The 23,642-nt window shown below is 50.6% G+C and overlaps 1 protein-coding gene across 2 annotated transcripts in view; it reads left to right on the plus strand.

Annotated features, from left to right (window-relative positions):
* TRMT44 (tRNA methyltransferase 44 homolog) overlaps window positions 1-23,642 on the plus strand; it is a 275,854-nt gene that overhangs the window by 110,209 nt on the left and 142,003 nt on the right. For both annotated transcript variants that reach the window (XM_078678533.1, XM_078678536.1), the window contains exon 4: window positions 1,095-1,163. In XM_078678533.1, coding sequence (XP_078534659.1) covers window positions 1,095-1,163 — 69 coding nt within the window. The remainder of the gene's footprint in view (window positions 1-1,094; window positions 1,164-23,642) is intronic.

Below are 23,642 nucleotides of genomic sequence, written 5' to 3' on the forward strand. Positions count from 1 at the left end.
CAAAGTGCCAAAGTGGCGGGGAGGAGATGGCGGCAGGCTCTCAATGCGGTTGCCAGGCCCAAGGCTCAGGTAAGTGGGACGAGTGGGGTTCTACAGGGCAGGTGCAGGCTGCACCCGGAACTAACCGGGCTGCCTCAGCACCCCCAACGGATCACTCTCTACGGCATCTGTCTGACAGAGGTCGCACTCGCCTCAGTACTCCCGGATCCACCTCTGGCTCTCAGGCCCCCCAGCTCACCTCTCTGTCCCACAAATACTGTGAAGCTGTTAGGCTTCTGGTTACAGCCTAGCAATTCCCCTGTCCTTTGAAGTGGCGGGGTTCAATTCTTGCTGTATCTGTTCCTTGCAACAGCAGCAGCAGCCGGTCGTGGCTCACTCCCTTCTGGAAGTCAAGCTCAGGTGGGCCACGGGGGTGGGGCTGAGACTCAGCCGCGGCTGCACCAGCCCGCAAGAGCCGCTCGTCACTGCTCACCGCCGGCAAAGGCAAAAGACCACCTGGTGCGCGAGCAGGGACCGGGGCCAGCGGGCGACCAAAGAGGCCGGCGGGAGCTGCAGGCCGGGAGAGGCTTTGCGAGGCAAAGATGCGGCATCCTCTCTGCTTACTCGCTCACGGTGGTTGGTGTGAAAACGTGGACTGGATTCACAAGCCACTGTAGAAAGCACCCCAGCAGAAATCATTCAAGTAGTTTTTTACACAAGCAAAATCACTATACATTTGTCAATATTTGCTATGTAACCTTGAATTTTGGTGTATTCTGGTTGAGGAAGGTCGTGAGCAGGTGAATCGAGCAGATTTTCAGAGAAAGAACTGACTATTCGAAATGTTCTATGGGTAAGGCTTGTAAGTGATCTGTTTCTGCGCGCATTGATACTCACATCTGTGCCCCTTAATCAGCAAAATGATCTCATATTTAGTCATGTTTAGAGTAACACAATGTACCTGCAGTGCTCTCCGGTTAGTGTTGATCTCTCCTTTTCATCTTAAAACTATGCAAAGCCTGCTATAGTTCCATAATGATGTTACCACTACCACTTAATGTGAAAATATTATCAGATCAGAAGACTGATTGTGCTTTTAACATATTTTTCCATAGGTGTGGCCCGAAGTAACTGATCCTGAGAAGTTTGTGTATGAAGATGTTGCCATTGCTACCTACTTGTTGGTAAGATACTAATTTGAATGCATTAACGGCTCAATTGTGACAAATCTTGCTATGTTTGTCCTCTCTTTTTGTGTCTAGGTGTTGGTCTTTAATGAAGCCACCTACTATCTAGTGGCCTATTGTAGGTATAGAATGGCCTAATTGGTACAGAGCAAACCTACCAAAAACCATCTACAAGTGAAATGAGGAACATGTTCTTCAGCTTCATTAGTTGTTGTTGCTTTTGTTTTCCCAAATTAATCAGGCCCCATAATCAGCACTGTTGGATGCTTAGTTCTGTGCTTTTCACTTTTCCATGTACTTTATCCTAGAGCTGTTACCTTGAATAGCCACCACTTGTAAAAGAGTAACATACTGCTGGTTGCTCTTCAATGTCTAACCAGTCAGCTTTGGCTGACCAGGTAGTTGTTATTATACTTGATACTAAAGGAAGTTTGTTCATGACCCAACATCTTTATGATAGAAGTTCATGTGATGAATAAATATTACTGTGGTTTAGCGCATATGAATTAGTGGTAAATGAATAGACCTCTCAGGCCCTCACATCATGGCACAAGTACTGATTCACTGATTAACTGCTTCCCTTGTACCTGTAATTGAAACTATCACCTAACCCGTTCAGAAATCACATTCTCGCTGCTCCTCTATCCGTATTCCTAAAAATGTATGTTAGGCGACCTGCACCTCTTTATAAGATCTCATTTCTTCCCAGCCAGGATGGTAGTTTACAAATGCGCCTGCATAATTACATACATACAACAGTTATGTTCACATATAATCAGCTGATTCAACGTTTTGGTAAAGTTGTCCTGCTGTTACTAGAGAAATGTATCCGCCACCAAATTCCAAATAAACTAGCTGAATAATGTATTTTCAAACATTACACCATACAAGAAAAAAGAGAAGCAGAACCTCACCAGGGCATCTTATTGCATTTGGAAGACATGTTCAAAGTGATTTGCTTGTATTTTAAAATCATTCTGAGTTCTTGTGGAACAGCTGTGTGCTTACCAATTCCTCTTCCTTTGACATTGTGAGGCAATACGGCCATTAGCTATAGGAACACGGGACATGATGTGGCCCAATGCCAAACAGTTTTCGAGGCACTTAATGAGTGCAGGGAGAGGTGTGGCGCAGCGGCCAGAGCGACTGACTCAGGAGGGCGGGGCTCACGATTCCATCCCCGGCGCTGGTGGCAGCTGAGCAGCACCATGTGACTCTGGGCAATAGTTCACTTAATCTCCCTGAAAGCCCCCAGCGCCTTGAAACCTTAAGGGGTAATATGTTCACGCTTTACAAATGGGAATTCATTAAGTTAAACTCATGGGTTAGTAATAGATGTTACTTGCTCATTTAAAAAGAGGAATGAACTAAGCTCCTATTTGCAGACCCACAGAGTCTTCTTTTTTCTTTTTGTTACATTCCTGATGTAATTGTACTAAAGGTTTTAAACAGAACTGCTATATTGTTTATTTACTGGCATGCAGAAAACAGGGTTACATCCTCAGCTGAGCCAATAGTTGTATAATTTAACTGGTTAGGTCATAGCATAATAATGTAACCATGGTCCAGAAAAGGATGTATGACGTTACAACGATTGCTATTACAACGCATGCCTTTACGACACAAGTTTTACAACGCAAGTCGTTACAACGACTTGCGTTGGGGGGCGCTGGAAAGTGAATAGTATAATTTACTATTCCAACTCCAGTCCCCGTGGATAGTAGGGAAGGTGTTGGAAACTATTCCCTATCCTAGAGCGCCCCCCAGCGCAAGTCGTTTTAAAAGTTGCGTTGTAATGGTTGCGTCGTAAAGGCACTTCATTGTAAAAGTTGTGTTGTAAAGGATGTTCCCGTCCTGAAAATCATGTCCAGTCTCTGTTATGTTATGTTCGGTTATGTTGATTTGCATAGCACAGCTTATCACCTGGTAGTGTATCCAATCGCTGGAGCAGGAGTATAGGCGTGGAAGCAGGGCCCTATCTAGGGCGGTGCGATCAGTGCCACCACACCGGGCGCTGACTTGGGGTGGAGGTGTCATTTTTGTAAGTTAATTCTCATTTTAAAAGCACCTGCTGCCGCTTCCTGGCCTTCAGCAATTATCAGGCATTAATTAAAATGTCAAGATAACTTCGGTGATTAATCCTCTTTCTGGGAAAAGACCAGCGGTTTGTTTAGTGGAAATTTGGACTAATCCTAAGGTAGTGCACATGGTTAAAATGCCTGCTGCTAAGAACATGTACCATGCGGATAAAATAATGCATATAATGTAAATAGTTCAGTGGGTTACTGCTTCTGTAAGAGAGCTCCTTTTGTTACTTGTCGTTTATAAATCAAAATCCTAATATAGAACATTGAGCTATTAATTGTCATCAAAGAGCTGCATGCAAACTGCAAGGTATATGTTAGTGCTATATGTTTTTTTGCCCAGTCTTTCATTATCCTAATCTTGCTAAACGGGTTTATTTGGATAGAAAACAATTCTTATTGTTAAAGAGTACCCCTGACAATGAAATTGTGTTTTAAATTCTGAATAAGTGCTTTTCCATAATAAGGACTCTTAAACTATATTGCCTACCAGTATTGATGACCTGCCACTCCTACACTACACCTTGTAGTCCTGTCTGATGTATAATTTCCTATACACTGCTTTACACACATGATTGTCTCTGTGCAATGTGTGTGTGATGTGAAGTGCTCTGACACCTTACACTGGTATGAGTAGTTCTATAAAACTGAATTAATCTGAGAGACAGTGGTTATTGAGACTTGAGAGGCACTGTTAAAGGGTGCTAGTGAATGAATCCATGGCAGACGTGGTCATTGGGGGGGCACCAACAAACATTGTCACACAGAGCGCCACCAGTGTTAAAGCCAGCCCTGCGTGGAAGTGAGGGTGTAAAGAGTCATCCTATGAGAATTAGTTAAAGAGCCAGGTTTTTAGTTTCTTGCGGAATTCAATAAGCGAAGAGGAGGCCCTGATGTGTAGAGGGACGTAATTCCAGGTTTTGGGTGTGATGTAGGAGAACGCTAGACCTTCCCGTTCTGCTTTTGTGGATAACGGGGGGGTGCGAGGGAGAGTGATGCTAAGCACAGGTGTCTGGTGGGTTGGTGGAAGTGAAGGCGATTGCTAACGTATGTTGCTCCTTTTTTGTGCAGTGCCCTGTATGTGTGTTTAACACCTTCAATGCTAAGGCAATTGCCGCTGGGTGCTGGTACTAGAGATTTCCCATTGTTCATAACCAGGTCAGCTCGACATAAGCACAGCTCCAGTGTACTGCATGACGAGCTGGCCTTGTCATTAGCATGGAAGTGGTTAAGGAGTTGGTGCTGTTTATGCATGGGAAGCCAGTGGAGCTCTCTGAGATGTGGAGTTAAGGGGGGGGGGGGTGCATCGTTCCGGATGGTCTGGAGGAGGTGGTTCAGGATTCAGGTGTAAAGTGTGTTGCCGTAGTTTAATCTGCTTGTGATGAAGGCTTGTGTGATTGTACGTCTGGTATTCTGGGGTATCCATTTAAAGATATTGCAGAAAAGATGTAGCAGAGCATGCAGAGTATATAGAAGCAGGAAGAGCTAATTGCGTTGACCTGTGCTGTCATGTTAAGTTTGTCATCGAGGATGATTCCCAGGTTCCTTGCGTGGTTCATTAGTGTGGATCCGAGCTGTGGTGGCCCAGGAGGAGTTCTTGCTCCTGAAGATAAACACCTCTGTCTTGTCAAAGTTGAGTTACAGGCAATTGGCTTTCAACCAGTCTGCTGCGCTGATCATGCAGTCGGAAAAGCTGGATCTGATTGTGGTGGGCTCGTCAGACAAATATAGGAGGAGTTAGGTGTCATAGGCCTAGGAGATGATGGAGATGCCAGATGCTCTTATGATGTTGGTGAGCGTAGTCGTGTAAATGTTGAACAGGGTTGGGCTTAGGGATGTGGCCTGGAGGACTCTGCAGATCAGGGACATGTAGGGTGGAAGTCTGACTCGCATTGTACTTCCAGTGAGGAGGGAGCATATCCAGTTGAATGTCAGAGTTTAGATGCCTTTGTCATGCAGTCTTCTGATGTGGGTGTATTGTGATACTGTATCGAAAGCAATGGAGAGGTTGAGTAGGATGAGGTCATCGCTTTCTCCAAGGTTCAGTATTGTGCGGATGTCATCTGTGGCCGTGATGAGGGGTGTCTCAGTGCTGTGGTTGCACCGAAAGCCTGAGAGGCTTCAGTCGAGTAGGTATTCGAGTTTGAGGTAGATAGTGAGTAGTTTGTTGATTGCCTTCTCTATCACTTTGGCTGGGGGCAGGGAAATGAATCGGAAGTTGCTCAGCTCATTGCGGTCGGTCAGTGGATTTTTGAGGAGGGCATTGACTGATGCATGCTTCCAGACTTCAAGGAAGGGAGCTGATTTGATGGAGGAGTTGATAATGTGGGTGAGGAGTTTGCTAATCTGTGGTCCTTTCATGTTGTTGATGTGATGGGGCCAGGGGCCATTGGGGCCCCTGAGTAGGCTGCTTTCATGATTGCTGTGGTGTCTTCTCCGGTAAGGGCTTTCTATCTGGTTAGGTGTGTGTCTTGCTTGGCAGTGAGCAGGTTGGTAATAAAATCAATAGGGTTGGGTTATTGTTCGAGGTTGCTGTAGACACCCTCGATTTAGGTATAAAGGAAGTTGGATAGGTTGTTCAAGAGTTCCTGTGATCGGGTATTGTGGCCCATAGGATTGTGAACTCCGTAATGACTGAGATCTATTTACAGCTATAGGGGCTTGCCTCTATATGTTTGGTTAGGACTCTTCACTTAGTGTCTCTCAGAAGATGGCCGTAGTGACTGAGTGCATTCTTGTGGGCAATTCTGATGTCTGCTTTGTAGTTGGATCTCCATTCACTTTCCAGCTGTTTGCAGTGGAGTTTGGATTCTTGGAGGTCATCCGTGTACCAGTTTGCCTATTTGTTGGTTCTGCTTCATCTGTCAAGTTTGATGGGTGAGTAGATCTACACAGTTTTTGATCCATTGGTTGAAGTTAGGGATGTCCTTGTCTAGGTTGTCGGTGGTGTTGGGTTGTACCATTTTAACAGCATTGTGCCAGTTTGCCTCTGTTATTTTGTTCCGGATCTGGCTGGGCAGGTTGATGCTGGTCGGTGCTTTGGCTTGTGGTGTGGAGATTTGGCAGTGTATGATGGAGTGATCTATTCATGTGAGCTGTGAGGCAAAGTTATATTTCATTTTGTTGCCCAGTGGCGAAAATTGGAGAGTGTGTCCTTCGATGTGTTTGATCTCTGATGAACTGGGTGAGTCCAATGTTGTTCAGGCTCTCTAGTAGGTTTGTGGAGCAGGTATCGGTGGGGTCCTTAAGGTGGAAATTGAGCTTGCCAAGTAGTATAAAGTATTTGGAGTTGATGGTGAAGGGAGCGATGAAGTCTGTGATTAGGTTGCTGATGTTAATTTGTGGTCCACGTGGTCTGTACGCTAGGGTTCCTTTCATACAAAACTGTTGTTTGTTTGTAGGCTAAAGTGTATGTGTGCAAAGAAGGGGGTGTCTGTATCTGTAGTTGTGGCTCATTTGATGGTGTCTTTGTAGATTATTGTGAGTCCTCCTCCTGGTTTGTAAAGGTGGTCTTGGCATGCAATTATATAGCCTGCTGGGATGGCCATGGTGATGTCGGGAGTCAACGTTGGGTTCAGCTAGCTGTCTGTTGGGGAACAGGAGATCCCGGATTTCGGTGGCATGCTGGCTGAGCAAGCAGGTTTTGAGGAGCATGCATTCAAGAATTTGCTGAGATGTTGGTGTTGTGTAATGTGTGGCGATAGTTCGAGTTGGCGGTGGAGGTGTTTGTGAGGCGTTTGGTGTGGTTTTGCAGCAGCCAGGTGAATCTGATAGAGACTGCTAGCCGTAGATTCCTTAACGTAGAATATCCCCCAGGTGTGAGACTGGACCTGAAAAACTTTCTTGCCCAGCATCCCTGCGCGCAGGGGGGGTGGTGCCACGTGACTCTGCCGGACGTCCTCCGCGGCCGTGAGGTCGCATAAGCCACGCCCCGGCGTGCTGACACCGCGTGCAGCGCGGACCCGAATAGTGTACGCCTTACTTTTCGCCTTGACCGTTTTCTTGAAAACAGTGTGCGAATGCCTTCGGACTTCAAAACTTGCTCATCTTGCGCGTGCCAGATGTCAGCGACGGATCCTCAATCCATCTGCATGTGGTGTTTTGGACAGCACCACGACTCCACAGACTGTGAGGCGTGTCAGCAGCTGAAGCCGAAGTCCCGGCATGAGCGTCGGATGAAACTCCTTTCGGCACACATGTCCAGGTCGACATCATCACCGCGCCCGTCCCCTGCAGACAGTTTCAAGAACCGCCGCCTGCGTCTTCGACATCGTCCTTCTCCCAGACTGCAAGAGCGTTGCTCACCTGTTGGTAAGTGTTGTAGTTTGTCCCAGAGGGCCGGTCCTCGGCCTGTTGGGGGCGTGGGTTCTCCGCGGTGTGGTGCGGCCCCGCGCGTTGCCATCCTATTTGCCGTTTCCAAGCGTGGGGGCGCCTAGAGCCCAGATGGAGGCCTATGCGGCGGCCTTGCAGGCCTTGTTGGCTCCTCCTTCTCCTCCTGGGACATCTACGGATCCCTTGCCGCTCGCAGGGACTTCTGCGGCGTCGCCGGTGGCTCCGGAAGGTTCGGATCCAGGTTCGGAGGATGTGGTGCCGTCGGGGTGCGACCCTTCGGGGTTCCCTCCTTCAGACCACGGCGCCTCTACTTCGCCGCAAACCCTTGCAGGGGCCCCTGTGGTGTCGCCAGAAGGTTGCCAGGGCTCCGGGGGTGTCCCCGAGTTCCCCTCGGTCCTCTGGGCAGGCGGCGGCCTTGTCCAAGGTCAACGTGACGCAGCTCAGGCGCCGGCGGCTGCTGGCCCTAGCGGCGCATTAGGGGCCGGGTAGGGGTCGGGCGTGTCCTCGAGTCCCCCTCGTCCCTCCTTGCAGACGGCTGCCTCATTGAGGGTTGAGTCAGCGCCTTTTCGGTGCCGTTCCTTAGCCGCCCCGGCTCCGGCCCAGCCGCGGTCTCCTGCACCGCACTCTGTGGCCGAGGTCGTTCCGACAACCACTTCGGCGCCGATCGACGTTGATCTGCCCCCGGTCGCGGACTCTACGGCGCCTGGCCGGAGTCGGGTCGTTGTTGACTCGTCTTCGGTTGCCCCCTACTCCCCGGAGGTCCGGCGGTTGATGGTTTCGTCTTCTCCGGAAACAGGTCACCGTGTCATGGCTTTTTTCCTGGCGTCGTCCTCGCGACCGCAGTCTTTGCCGGAGGCGCCTCAGGTCCCCGATTCCTCGGTCCCTTTACCTTCTTTCCAATCTTAGCCTTTTCTTCCTCCGGTGGTACTGGGGGACGGCCGCCAAAGCCTGCAGCCGTTGCCCGCAGAGGAGCTGCTTTCCCCACCACGGGGCCCTATGGAGGCAGGTGCTGCCTTTGCTCGGGCTGTCTCCACGGCTACGGGTATCTTGTGCATGGGCGATCCAGCTGCCCGTTTCCCACTGACCATCTTCTGGAGGTCCTCCATCAGGGTTCTGGTGGTCGGGAGCTGCTTCTCCCCTTCGAGGCTTCGCTCCACTCTTCACTTCTGGGAGTTTGGGGGCGGCCCGCCACGGGGACCTGGTGCCACAACCACTTCTGCACCGGCACCGGCCTGTGCCGCATGACCCTGTCTGTCTTTCCCTTCACCCTTCTACCAGGGGTCCTCTTTTGCAGACTGCCTTTCCCTCCCTGCCATCGGTGTTGTCTCCCCTGTCATTGGAGGCCCGCTGGTTAGATTCCTGGGGGCTCAGTATTTTCGCCTCCACCAGCGAGGCCTTGCGAGCCCTTAACACCGTGTGTCTTGGCTAGGGCCACTTCTTGCTTGTGGGACTCCCTTCTGTCTGCTGGTTCTCGGGAGGGTGCCTGTGTTGATCTGCGGCACCATGTGTTGGATGGCCGGGAGCTGGCGTCATTCATTCTTCTTTCCGCTCTGGACATTTCGGAGGTGCTTGGTCGTACCGTGGCTTCTTCTGTGGCCCTTCGCCGGCATGCCTGGCTCCGGGATAGTGTGTTCCCAGAGAACATTAGGGAACGACTGGTGGTTTCTGGTGGGGCTTCGCCCTTCTCTTCCTCCTACTCCCTCCACCCCCCCCCCTCAGTGACCGGTGAGTCATTCTGGTTTTTGGGAGGTGTTCTTCCCTTGTGTTCGGGGGCCTGGTGGTGAGTAGCCCCGGTTGTGTGGGTTCTGTATAATAGTTGTGCCTTCTGGTCCTTGTTGGACTTTGGTGCTGTTGGCTCCAGGTCCGGCCCATTTTTGATTGTGGTGTTGGCGCTGTTGGTCAGCCGGGTTGGCCCTAAGATTAGGCCTCCTGTATTTTCTTTCTGGCTGCTTGGCAAGCCGTCTGCGGTTCCGCCACAAGTCTTTTGTTGTCCTCTGCTGCGGATACTTTTTCCTAAGAGGGTTCCCTTGTTCTTTGGACGTAAAATACCCTATGTTGAGTAGCGGTAGATATTATATAGCTCTATCATGTGCTGGCGAGGTGTGGTCGCCCTTTGGACCTCTGCTCCCCGTGGCGTCACGGTATATCGCAGATGGGATCTTCTCTTTCTTCTTCTGTCTGCACTTTTAGCGGTGCAGCCGTCCCTGTCTTGTCCGCTGCTTGAGTCCGGGGTGGTCCCCTTTTGGGTTGTTCGGGACTGTGTACTAGCCCTTCCCTTTGTTCTGAGCCTGACGTGGTCCGGGCGTTTAGTTTCAGGGTGTTGTCAGCAGCTGGCTGCCCCGCCTGCTCTTCTGGTCTGTGACCGTCAGCCTTGGCTTGGGCCCTGGCACTCCTGTTTTTGTCACACAGGGTCATTGTGAGGTCTCGTTCTAATTCTCCCGCCTGCCTTCTTGCTGAGGCGCTGGTATGTCTTGACTTCGAGCTGTGAGGGACTTGGCTGCCCTTTTCACTGGGTTGTTTCCCGGTGGAGGGCTTGCTGTACTTTTACCCCTTCTCCTTGGAGTCTGTAGGTGGCTCTTCTTCCTCTGCGTTGTCTGTACCTTTGGGGCTTCCGGTGGAGGTCCCTGGTACGTTGACTGGGCTTGTGGTGGGCTGGCCTCCTTCGTTTGACCCTTGCTTCTCCTGTTGGTGCAGACTGGGTTGCCTCTTTGTCGTTATGGCACATGCCCTGTGGGGCTGGTTTTCCTCCTCAATGCTGAGGTCTTCTTCAGCTCAGGGCCTGTGACTCATCCCCTGTTGCTGTGGACGGGGCTATTATTCCCTGTCCCAGTGACTGGTCCCCTGTTGGGGGTCTTGTGCTTGTCTGAACTGGGAGAGGTCCTCTCGCAGACCCTCCTCCTCTTTGGGTATGGCTAGGGTATCTATTCTACGTTCAGGAATCTGCAGCTAGAAGTCTCTATCAGATGTACGAGTTACTTACCTTTGGTAACCATGTATCTGGTAGAGACGATTCTAGCCGCATATCCCTTCACGACCCACCCTTCCTCCCCGTTCTGCGAGGACCTTCTGCTTGGGTTTACTGCAGTTGACTCCCTTTGGGTGTCATGTCTTTTATGAGTGTCCTCTTCCTTTTCTTCCGGTCAGGCATCCCTCCAGCTGGTTTTTCCCCAGTGTGAGGGCCTACTTGACTCTTCTTTCCGTTGAGCTCTGATCCCCTCCTGATCTTCTTCGTTTGGGGTTCTTTTACCCGTCTCTGACCTCCTCCTCCTCCTCCTTTCAGGAGGTATGGCCATCCTTGGCAGTATAGTCTGGAGATGGATTACCGTTGCTCCCCTTTTCCGGGCTTGGGCCCTTCCCCTTGTTGTTGTAGTTGCCGATCCCCCTTTTTTTCTCTCTCTCTCTTCTTTCTGTCACGGCGCTTTCTCATGTTTGTGCCTCAGGGATGGCTCTTGCCTTGACTTGCAAGGTGGTTCCACAGAGTGGTGCTTTACGCTTTTCTTGCTATGGCTTCGCTGCTCTGTTCCTCTAGTGCTTTACTGCCACTTGGTGCTCTCTCCTTGCTTGCACCAGCTGTTCCTCAGAGTGGTGCTCTGTCCTTTTTCCTGCTCTGGCCTGCTGTTGTCACCTTCTGGTGCCTTGGTGCCACCTGGCGGTGTTTTTCACCTTTTGTTTTTCTCTATTTTGTCTATCTGTTTTTTTCGCACACTGTTCCCGTGCTCTCCTTAGTTGTGTTGTGATGGCTCCGCGTTGTGGTGCGGAAAAGTTCTCTGAAGTAAAATGATGTCAGCGCGCCGGAGTAGGGCTTATGTGACCTCGCTGACGTCACGCCTGTGGAGGACTCGGGCGGAGTCGCGTGGCACCGCCCCCACGGCACGCAAGGATGCTGGGCAAGAAAGTTTTCCGGGTCCAGTCTCAGGCCTGGGGGATATTCTACTTTAAGGAATCTGCGGCTAGGATCGTCTCTACTAGATACATCGTTACCGACGGTAAATAAGTCGTACTTTAGCATCCCAGGTCAAGCGAACTGAGGGGTAGCTGCTGTGTAGCGGTGGGGGCTGATCGGACTGGGGGTTGTAGTGCTGGATGCAGTTCAGGCTTGGAGGCGTGCAGTCAGACTTGCCTTTTGACGTGCTTTTGGCATGCCTGCTGTGCAGACGCTAAAAGGGGCTGAAGGGCAGAGTGAAGAGTCAGAAATTAAAGTAAAGCACACAAGGGGGAAATTGCCTGAAGAGAGGCACAAAATTGGAGGGAGGGAGGAAGGAGAAAAAGAGAGCAGAAGGATGAAAACGCTCTTTAGAGGGGAGAAGATAGACACTAAAATGAGAAAGAGAAAGGAAAGCACAATAAGAGGTGGAATAAGGGAGATAGGCACTAAAGCATGAAAAGGAGAGCGGGGAGCTTGAAAAAGCATGAGAAAGAGGGCACGAAGCGCAAGAAGAGGCGAGAAAAAGAGAGGTCATGGATTGTGGAAGGTAGTAGAGAACATGCATGAGAGAGTGAGTGAGTGAGAGAGAGAGAGGTGGCTGCAGTAATAGCGAGGCTGGGGCCCGAGGTGCAAAGCTGGATCCGTGACCAGTCCCAGGTAAGTGATCGGAGAGCCAGGCCTAGGCACCTATTCAGTGGGGTTACACAGCGACCTCCATCAAGTAATTACTGGGACGGGGGAAGCATGGGGGACAGTGGCCAGGGCTAATACTGGCAGGAAGAAGAAAGAATATGTGGGAAGCAGGTAAGGAGCGGGGGGCACGAGGAGGAAAAAGCATAAGAGGGGGTGGGAAGGGCTAAGGGCGCCTGAAGGGCCAAGCGGGCGAGAGAAAAGAGAGGAGCATTACAAAAGGAAGCTGAAAGGTGCACAAGGAGGAAAAGGCCTAAAGAGAGGCACAAGAGTGGAGGGTGTGTGGAGGGAGAGCGGAGGAGAAAAAAAGAGCAGCAGACCGAAAAAGCACTCAAGAGGCGAGAAGAGAGACACTAAAACGAGAAACAGCAGAAAGCACAAAAAGGCGAGAAAAGGGAGCAAGGCACTTATGCGTGAAAATAGAGAGCAGAGAGCATGAAAAAGCATGAGAAGGCATGAGAAAGAGGGCATAAATTGCAAAACAAGTTGAGAAAAAGAGAGGGTCCCTAAACAGAGGGTACCAAAAGTGGAAGGAAGTAGAGAATGGGCACGAGAGAGCAAGCGAGTGAGTGAGTGAGCGAGTGAGAGAGAGAGAGAGATCTTGATGGCTGCAGGATAAGCAAGACTGGGCCTTGAGGTGTAACGCTGGGTCCCTAAAGGCCACGACTGGTCGGACAACCAGTCCCAGGTAAGTGGTAGGGAAGCTGGGCCTAGGCCCCCATATGGCTTTTGCTGCTGGACCTTCAAAATTGGAAGACAAATCAATAAATCAGTTCTTCCCATGCGGGCACCATCATGGGAGCATTTCACCCCACAGCCCTATGGTCATAGTTACTCAACTTTTTTAACACAAATGACCAAGTTAGAGGAAACAACAGATACATTTAGGCCAAATGGGCGTAGCTAAGCCAAATATCTGCACACAGTCAACACGTTAGAAACCTGACTACCAACAAACAACACTGATTTGGTGAATAACTGAAGATCTTTATCTGCGGATGATATCCAAACACCCTGGTGTCGGTCTGGAGAGAGGGAAGGGGCACAATTTTACCAATCAGGCCCGTAGTATGTACTGGATGGGCCTCTGTTATGCCTATGACAGCCACAGAATTGCTATGAATGCCCATAGTGTGTCATGACTGGACCCTATTATGCCTGTGATGGCCAGAATCTGCGCAGTATGACAGGGGTGAGCTGCATAATTCCTATAGTATCCACAATTTTATAAAGATGCCCATAGTATTTCATGGATGTCCCCTATTATATCTGGAATTGGCAGAATGCCCATGGTATGTCATGGAGGTTCCCCTATTAGACCTGTGAGAACCTGAATTCCACAGCAATGCCCAAATTCCGCTTCAGAAAACCGTCCATAATACCTGTGATGGGCACCATTTTACAAAAATGCCCTCTGTCTATCATGGATGTGTCCCATTATGTGGAATAGTCAGAAAGTTGCTATTAATGTTCCTGTAAGAAATGGGGTTATTTGTTGGGAAGGATGTGGGCTCTTTGTAGCACTTGCCCCTCTGTTCAGGGACGGTATGTATAGCCCTTGATATGCAACAAGCACTACCCAATAAATCATAGTCCAACATTTGTCCAGAACTGCCTTTGATGTGCTGCAGGCATCGTCAGTGCTCTCGGCGCTCTCCTTTTTCTCTTTTCAAGCAGGCTGCCCAGCCTTAAGCGGGTTAGCAAGAGTGTGTTTGGTAAGGGACTGTGAGGGAGACCCAGCAGTGCCTTAAGAATCCCTACACTCATCACAACTTTTTACCAAGCCTGTTGCTCATTGTTCTCCTGCCAGCAGGCATAAATCTGCTCTCTGGGTGCACCTGGCTGCTAGTCTTCCCCCCCAAGACAAAGGTAATGGGGGTAGGAGAAGCATTAAACACTGCTTTTGGAGCGTTGGCCCTCCCATGAAGCAACTGCATGCAACCATTTTTGCTTTCTTTTTGCCCCCAGGTCCCTGGTCCGCTCCTGGGGTATTTCATAAATAGGCCCGAAACACCATGTGTTTTGATCCAAACAGTCCCCCAGGTGGGACAACACTCCCCAGAGCTTCCTGGAAGAGCAAGCATGCACTGTTTACCGCAGCTTCACTTTTCATAGCCCGGTGGCTTCGGTGGACCCCCCCCCGGACAGTTTGCAAAGAAAGTAAAAGAACAAATGCTGTTTTCTGTGGCCCTATGGTGCCAGTTTTATTTGGTGGTGGGGGCGGGGTAATTGGCGCTCTCCATTTTCTCTTTTCAAGCAGGCTGCCCAGCCTTAAGCGGGTTAGCAAGAGTGTGCTTGGTAGGGGACTGTGAGGGAGCCCCAGCAGTGCCTTAAGAATCCCTTCACTCATCACAACTTTTTACGGAGACTGTTGCTCATTGTTCTCCTGCCTGCAGTCAGTGCAGGCATAAATCTGCTCTCTGGGTGCACCTGGCAGCTAGTCTCCCCCCCCCACTCCAAGACAAAGGTAATGGGGAGTAGGAGAAGCATCAAACCCTGCTTTTAGAGCGCTGGCCCTCCCATGAAGCTCCTGCATGTGACCATTTTTGCTTACCGCAGCTACACTTTTCAAAGCCCGGTGGCTTCGGTGGACCCCCGGACAGTTTGCAAAGAAAGTAAAAGAACAAATGCTGTTTTCTGTGGCCCTATGAGGCCAGTTTTGGGGGGTAGGCGGGGGGTAATTGCATATTGCTCCTAATGGCATGCTTCCACCAACAGAGGGGTTTATTTCAGGTCTCCTGGCTTCTAAAATGCTTTTGGGGCTTGATATCAGCTGCCTTCTTTCTGATGAAGGAGAGCTCAGGGTCTCCACAGGACTTGTCTTGTGACTTAGGTCTTTGTATTTATCCTGGGATCATCCTCATTAGCACCCCAGAGGCCCGAAGGGAAGTATCCTCCCTTCCTACACCCCTCAAGCCCCATGACTTCTTGCCAGTTGCAGGGTGCCTATGTGTTACCAGTAGTCAGAGGGTCCCCCATTTGGAGGTTGTGTACCTACAACACCAGTACACTGACGTTTCTGGGGAATCCTCCAGGGTCCTCCCCAGCGGGCCCATCCATCTACTGTCTTCCAGAAGGTATAGGGGAGGGGGAAGCATAATTGGCCGTAGATAAATCATCAATCAATCAATCAATCAATCATAGACATTTATAGAGCGCTCTACTTACCCGGAGGGTCTCAAGGCGCTGGGGGGGGGGTGCTGCTACTGCCCGAACAGCCAGGTCTTGAGCTTCTTCCTGAAGGCGAGGTGGTCTTGGGTCAGGCGCAGGTCGGTCGGGAGGGAGTTCCAGGTCTTGGCAGCCAGGTAGGAGAAGGACCTTCCTCCTGTTGTCGTTCTTCGGATGCGGGGGACGGCGGCGAGGGCGTGACTGGCTGATCGGAGGTGTCGTTTGGGAGCGTAGAAGTTGATGCGGTTGTTGAGGTAGCTCGGGCCTTGATCGTGTAGGGCTTTGTGTGCGTGGGTGAGGAGACGGAAGGTGATTCTCTTGTTGACCGGGAGCCAGTGCAGGTCTCTTAGGTGTCCGGAGATGTGGCTGTGTCGTGGGATGTCGAGGATGAGTCTGGCTGAGGCGTTCTGGATCCGTTGGAGTCTCTTCTGGAGCTTGGCGGTGGTTCCGGCGTAGAGGGCGTTGCCGTAGTCCAGTCGGCTGGTGACGAGGGCCTGGGTGACAGTCTTCCTGGTCTCGGTGGGGATCCACCGGAAGATCTTCCGTAGCATGCGCAGGATGTTGAAGCACGACGAGGAGACTGCGTTGACTTGCTTGGTCATGGAGAGGGAGGAGTCCAGGATGAAGCCCAGGTTGCGTGCGTGGTCTGTCGGTTTGGGTGCAGTTCCCAGGGCGGGGGGCCACCAGGAGTCGTCCCAGGCGGAGGGCGAGGATCCCAGGATGAGGACTTCCGTCTTGTCCGAGTTCAGCTTCAGGCGGCTGGTCGACATCCACTCGGCTACTTCTTTCATTCCTTCGTGGAGGTTGGCTCTGGCGGCGGCGGGGTCGTTGGTAAGGGAGAGGATCAGCTGGGTATCGTCGGCGTAGGAGATGATGTTCAGGTTGTGTTGGCGTGCGATGGCCGCGAGGGGGCTCATGTAGACGTTGAAGAGGGTTGGGCTCAGCGAGGATCCTTGGGGTACGCCGCAGATGACTTCGGTGGCCTTTGATTTGTACGGAGGTAGGCGGACTCTCTGGGTTCTTCCGTCGAGGAAGGAGATGATCCATTCCAGTGCCTTCTCCTGGATTCCGACGTTGTAGAGGCGCTGCACTAGGGTGCGGTGGCAGACGGTGTCGAAGGCCGCGGAGAGGTCTAGGAGGATGAGCGCCGCTGTTTCTCCGTTATCCATCAGGGTTCGGATGTCATCGGTGGCAGCGATGAGGGCGGTCTCGGTGCTGTGGTTGGCTCGGAAGCCAGACTGTGAGGGGTCGAGGGATCCGTTCGTCTCAAGGAAGGCGGCCAGCTGCTTGTTGACGGTCTTCTCGATGACTTTGGCTGGAAACGGGAGGAGCGAGATGGGGCGGTAATTCTTCAGTTCGGTGGGGTCCGCTGTTGGTTTCTTGAGTAGAGCGCTGAGTTCGGCGTGCTTCCAGCTCTCAGGGAAGGTGGCGGTGTCGAATGAGGTGTTGATGATAAACAATTCCTAGTTTCTCTGTGCTAGCTGAAGTCCTTGAGTCCATCTCAGCACAAGTCAGTTGTCTTCTCTCCTCTCTTTTCCTTCTGGTACAGTTTCTCCCAGGGTCGGACTGTTTTCAAAAGTAATAATCGTGCGGGGTTTTTTAAGTGGAGTGGAAACTTCCTGAAAATGGGCACCTCTAGCCAATCCTAGGATGACACATTTTCACACCAACCCTATTCTGACCTTCCTGCATAGCATTTTGGGATTTTGAGAGCTTGAAGTCCCATCCATAACTCCACAGCTGCCTGGTTCATTCCTTCCAAAACTTCAAAAGGTGTCCCCTACTGTACTGGCTCCATAGGTCTGTGTACCCTCCTTTTTAGGTCTCGCCTAGCGATGCAGCGCATGCGCTTCTCGCCTTGGTGAGACCTATTGTTGTCGGTTTGGTGGGCGAAGGGGGACAGGACGTGCACTTGCCTGGATAGCCAATGTGCACACGTACGGCGTCTCCTCTCTGGCGATGTTAGCTTTCACGCTCTCCCACCACACTCTCACTTTCATGCGCTTGATTTAGCTTTCACTTTCATTGTGGGGCTGACTTCACACAAGGCAGACACATACATTTCAGAGCTCAAGCATTTCAAAATCTTTTTTTCCCACGCAAAGTAACTTGTCTCTGCTGCTTCTGTTCACGCAGCATGACGGGGTAAACTGTCCACGCTTCTGCTGGTCATACTTCCTCCTGAGATGCATTTTTCATTACCACCCTCATGTCCAAACCATCCAGTTACTTTATACCTAAAATGGCGTCCACTTATACTACACAGTAAGTTAATAGTGTTGTACTTTGTTTAATTTGTCCTACGTTTAAATTAAAAATGGAAAATTAATTTACATTAACTTTTAACATAAAAATGTACACAATTCCTTTTAACCGTAATACACTTTTATAAATGTTCCTGTACTTTATTGCACTAATTTAATGGGGGGGCTGGCTACTCATCGGCTATCCGAATTTCCGGTTCCAGTTCCAGTTCCAGTGTGAGGCAATGCAAGTGCAAGGTCGCTGGTGGGGGTCGGCTGCACGTCTGTTAATCTGTGCCTCAGGAGACTCATACGACCGTGGCTCTCAAGGCTATGACCACAATCAGGGACCCCAACAGGGACCCAAGAGGCAGCTGTGAGTGCCATGCTGATTCTGCAGTGTGCGGTGTCCCTTGCCATACCTCAACAGTGAACGCTGCCAAACGCCACCCAGCATAGCAGGAGACAGCGGTGGCGTCGGCAGGCACGCAGTGTGAGGCAGAGGTTTAGCGAGGTTGCAGGAGGTTGGCTGCACAGCCGCCAATCTGAGCCGCCGAGGACATCAAGCTGTGCTGCTTCTGCAGTGTCTGGCCTCCCACCGAGCAGCGCCCTGCACAACACAACCGGTATTGAAAAGGCAGCTGCGCTGAGATGGTGTGGCAGTAAGCAAAGGCGAGTACAGCTTTGGGCACTACAGCTATGGACCCCACCGACTCACGCACAGGACTTAGCGGCAGAACTTGGCAGGACTTGGCGGATTGACAGCGTGCGACAGCTTGAAGAGACCGGGCTGGGTGGCTGAGGGCACATCCACAAGCTGCGTCAACCATGCCCTGGAAAGGCAGCAGGAGGAGAGGGCAAGCAGCAGCAGCTGCGAGTGTGAGCAACAGGGTCCCGGTGCTTTTAGACCCACTTTAGTTCAGCTTTCTCCTACTTGACAAAATGGCCTTCTTAGTTTGGGAGAGTGAGACTGCTTCGGTGAGTCGGGCCGAGCCAGCTGTTTGTCCTGTTTGTATTCCTTGTTCGTAAAACATGCCTCGGATTACAGCTGCATGGGGCGGCACTGATCATCCCTGATACTGTTGTGTAGCTGAATATTCCTCAGAATCAGGATAAAATTGATAAATACACTTTCGGAGTGACAGTGGAATGCCAGATCTGGCCCCCTTAACGTGTGGTTTGCTGACTTTTGTATAACAGTTGCAGACCTTTTCGTTAAACTATATTCAAATGTGTGCTCTAGCTTGTAGAGTGTACATTTACTCCGCTTACAATGAGCAGAAATTGGTTATTTAAGTGAAATCCTGATATGGATGCAATTAATGACACTGACGCACTTACTGTTGTAATTGTGTATTTTACTATGATGGAATGCATTTTATGTAGCAAAAATAAGATGAAAATTTCAGTGTACTGCAGTTCCATAACCATACCACCAATCTCAGGCGTTAGATGGCAAGGTCAGCTTCGCTTGCAAAACTGAGGTTATCCTGGACCAGGGATCACCCATTTATCCTGCTTGGGTTCATCCTATGATGAAAAAGAATTCCCAATCCCAAAAACGAGTGTTCCTGCTCATCACCAGAAGCCACCAGCACGCATTGAGGATTACCAAACCTAGTGAGTGAGAATGTACACCCAGGTGTAGAATTCATATCACTGAATGAAAGTTTGCAAGAAGGTTTGGGGTTACCTCAAATGAGTGAGACAAAGGCATGAGCGAGACTGTGCTCCAAGACTTAAAACTCACTATAAGTGACATTGTTCACATCAAATATGTGACTGCTCGCCAAGGTGTTACAATTACATTCAATTAGTACGACTGTGGTAATTGAGTGGCTCTCAAAATAAGTGAGCTAGGCTTTGATTCATGGAGTGAAACTATTAGAGAACAGCTGTGAATAAATGAATAACGAGTATTTTTATTATTGCATAATTACTTACAATCATTGCAAATTGCGCATCAGTGACATAAAATAACAGTTAAAAAAGGTCCTCAACACTTTTGTAAACAATGACTTTGTGTCATAAATGAAACTTGACAGAACAATAAATAAAAACCTCACACCTCTTATTAAAAAATGGCTATCTGCAAAAATGCAACATACCACATGCCCCTCTTCTGTCTTTCCTTGTAAATTGCACATCAGCAGCCTAAAATGGCAGTTGAAAAACAGAGCCCACACCTTATATTAACAATAACTTTCTGCAAAAATGCAGCATACTACATGCCCCTCTTCTGCATTTCCTTGTAAATTGCACATCTGCGAGAGTATACTCAGACGTCAGTCCCTTGCTCACTTTGCCACTGGTTTCAAGCAAGCCTGGCTGAAGACGGCTGTAATGCCAGAAACCGGTCCTAGGAAGCTTGTTTCTGGTCCAGGGAAGGCATGGCTTGGCAGTTCGGGCTGGACTGTTCCCATGAGGCACAGGTTCAGACTGATTTGCATATGGCCATGTCTGAACTGGGGTGGCAGAGTGGGCTAGAGAACGGTGATGGATTAAACCCAGATCTTTGACTGGGTGTGAGTGTTTGATTGGTTCAGACGCTCCGTCCATCACCACCCCCTTTTGTTCCGCTTTGTTCGCCATAAGTTGGCAGGGTATGCTCAGACGTGAGTCCCTTGCTCACTTTGCCACTGGATTCAAGCAAGCCCGGCTGAAGACGGCTGAAATGCCAGATACCGGTCCTAGGAAGCTTGTTTCCGGTCCAGGAAAGGCATGGCTTGGCAGTTCGGGCTGGACGGTTCCCATGAGGCACAGGGTCAGACGCATTTGCATATGGCCATGTCTGAACTGGGGTGGCAGAGTGGGCTAAAGAACGGTGATGGATTAAACCCAGATCTTTTGACTGGGTGTGAGTGTTTGATTGGTTCAGATGCTCCGTCCATCACCACCCCCTTTTGTACCAACATGTAAATAAAAGGCATTGACATTTACAATGCCAATAACTCAAACTCTCAAGACCTATTGCATTGCAAATGCTTGTTTCTGTGGGGCTCAGCCTTTCCAGGCAAGGTGCAGGGTGAAAAAATAATTAGAATATGCATACTCTGTGCCCACCATTTCCTCTACCGCAGACAATCGTAATCACGGTCAAATTACCCTATTGCATGGGAATGTGTTAGAAACGGTGTAGCGTGATGCGGAGCCGGTAGGCCAAACTCTGAGACATTGTGTAAAGCATCTGTGCAGCACACTTACAGGCGACACACCGGGCACACTACAAAAGAGACTCCACACCAGGTTGCATGAAAAATAACTTGTGTATTATAAAAACACATCATAATACAAACACAGCTACATATCTACCGTGCCAGCCAGCATCGGGTAACCATTCACAACTCTTTACAAGACAGGGCCAATTGGGCCGTTGCCAGGGTCATCATACAGTACAACAAATAAAGATAAAGTCCTCAGCAATACCTGGGTAGCAGCCAGTACCTACTGGCAAATCCATGCACTTGGCATTATCACATTAGCATTACAGCCGGCATAAACCTAATAGCCTTGGGCATAAACCACACACACAAATCACATTAGCTTTAGGCACAGAACCTGTGAAACATATGCTGCATAACCTTAGGCATAAAACATGTGAGCATTAGGCATAAACGTCATCACATTACAAGGAGGCATGAATTCCAAGACATGAGGCATACCTGCATGGTCCGTCTCCATAGGCTTAACAACACATAATGCAGAACACTGACAATATAAGCCTTGAGGGAAAAAGAACATCAGGCATCACCCTTAGGTTTTGAACACACATTACGCATAGCATCAGCCTGCAGCCACCCTATGCATTAAACAGATGAGGCATGAATGCAATCTCATTAGTGTAAAGACACTCTAGACATCCATCATATTATGCCTAACAGTAGGCATGGACATAGCACATTTCGCCCTAGGCATCACAGTGGGCATTTCAAGCATGGATACAGAACCTCCTATCCGGCATGCCCATTAGACATGGAACCATCAGTGTAAGGGCATCCACACATTTGCATAAATCATGAGGCAGCTCCCTAGGCATACGTGCCTACCATCAGCATGGGACCTACACATGAGGCCTAGAAGGAAAACATCCCTGCATCATCTTATCAACATCAAAGCATGAGCATGGGAACATATGGGCATGGAGGCATAACATTAGCGATGCAGACATTAAGAAAAAACTGCACATATCATCACTACCATCAACATGGTAGGTTAGCCTTTTAGCGCCACTGCGCCCTGGGAGCCCCTGTCCTGGGATTCTGAGATGACCAATGCCCTAACCGTTGCAACTGCCCACTTTCTGGTGGGGCAGTTGAGTACAGGAAGGTCAGCCCTGGTCCGTGGAAGTGTGGAAGTCCCTCTTCTGGGGCTCTCAAATTACCAATGTCCCACCCGGTGCAGCTCCACTCGAGCCCCCACTCACCAGGGCCCTTGGTACCAGGATCTTTGGGCAGGAAAATTGACTCTAGCGCTCCCGGTGCCTCCGGGAGCGCCGACATGGCCAACTGGGAGCCCCTCTCTGGGGCTCTGAAATTATTATTAGGCCCGGACGTGGCTGCGGCCCGCAACTGCGGCGCCGCTGTGGAGAGCAGCCAAAAAGCATGGCACCCACATTGCCATAGCCAGCGCCCAGCCCCACTCACCACTCCTTGGGGGCTGGGCAGGTGAATCCGCTGCCAGTTCCACCCTCCACCACCGCTGCCGCCCGCAGGGCTCTCCTCCCGGCCCCAATCACCGTCAGTCAAGGACTCTGCTCGTGCTGCTCCGGGACTCCTCTGGGCTGGTGATGCGGCAACACGCGGGGCTCTCCTCACACGTGAGCGCCCCGCCTGGACTTCGGCTGCCTGCTTCTCAGGCGGCAGCACTCGGGGCTCTACTACGCCTCTGGGGAGCCCCCACCACGGAGTGAAGTCTCCGTCGACTCTTGGGTGCTGGGCCAGCACGGTGTGGGCTCCCGTGTGGCTTCCGGGTCACTCCTTCCCCTTCCGGGTCGCCACAGGCAGAGCGGCGGCCCGCTTCTTGTCCGCAACCTGGGATACGGCGGCGGTGATTCCGGGCAGTTTTAAAGTGCGGGGTAGGCTCCCACTTACATTGGCAATAAACTCGCGGGGTGGGCACCCTCTGTGTTTCTAATTAGACTGGAACGTGGGGTAGGCACCCGCTACGTCGAAGCCTAAAGCAGGGTGGGCATCCGCTTCCACTGGCAGTATGCGGGGTGGGCACCCGCGAGGGTGACAAAATGCGGAGTAGGCTCCCGCTATTTTGAGAGGCAACGGGGGACTTGAAATACAGCGTTCCCCCCTTCTGGTACATTAAATGCAGCACTCACCAAGGTCTAAAAAAAAGCACAACATTGCAGATTGGACGTGGAAGCGTTTCTCTCTCCTGGCAATAGAGACAAAGTGCTCACAAGGCACTCACGCTCCTCACCTCCTGGGGGCACCGTTGTAGCGATCACTAGGCGCTAGGTCCCAGGAATGCAGTCAGGGTCCCACAGACTAGGGCTGCACCGCCTACAAGTGCTAGACAGCACAGCGCCGCAGGCTTCAGCCCCTCTTCTCTAGCGAGTTGAATATAGAGCTCACGAGGCGCTAGATAGCTGCCACAGATTTAGGGTTCCACACAAGGGAGTAGCTCCCACGCTCCTCACCTCCTTCTGGGCAGTACAGGCAAACAGATGATAGCACTCAATAGGCGCTAGGGCAGGAGAGCAGGCAGGCAATGCTGGGCAAGATCAGCAGACAGTAGGCACTCATCAGTACATTACAGCAGTTCCTAGAAACACACACGTTTCAGTAAAGCACTCAAAGACCTGCAGAGCTGAGCACTTCAGAGGTACATGCTCACCCTCTGAATGCCGACTTATGTTATAAGACCTGCAGGGCTGAGCACCAAAGGATCCCATCGGCCACAGGTTATCCTGTGCACAGATACCGAGATATGAGTCCGAAAGTACTCTCGCTAGGTCAGTCAGCACAAGTGTGCATGTGCTCACGTGCAATCAGTCCAGCGCCTCTCACCTTAACTGCACAGA

The sequence above is a fragment of the Lissotriton helveticus genome, chromosome 2_2, assembly GCF_964261635.1.
Source record: "Lissotriton helveticus chromosome 2_2, aLisHel1.1, whole genome shotgun sequence".
NCBI lineage: Eukaryota > Metazoa > Chordata > Amphibia > Caudata > Salamandridae > Lissotriton > Lissotriton helveticus.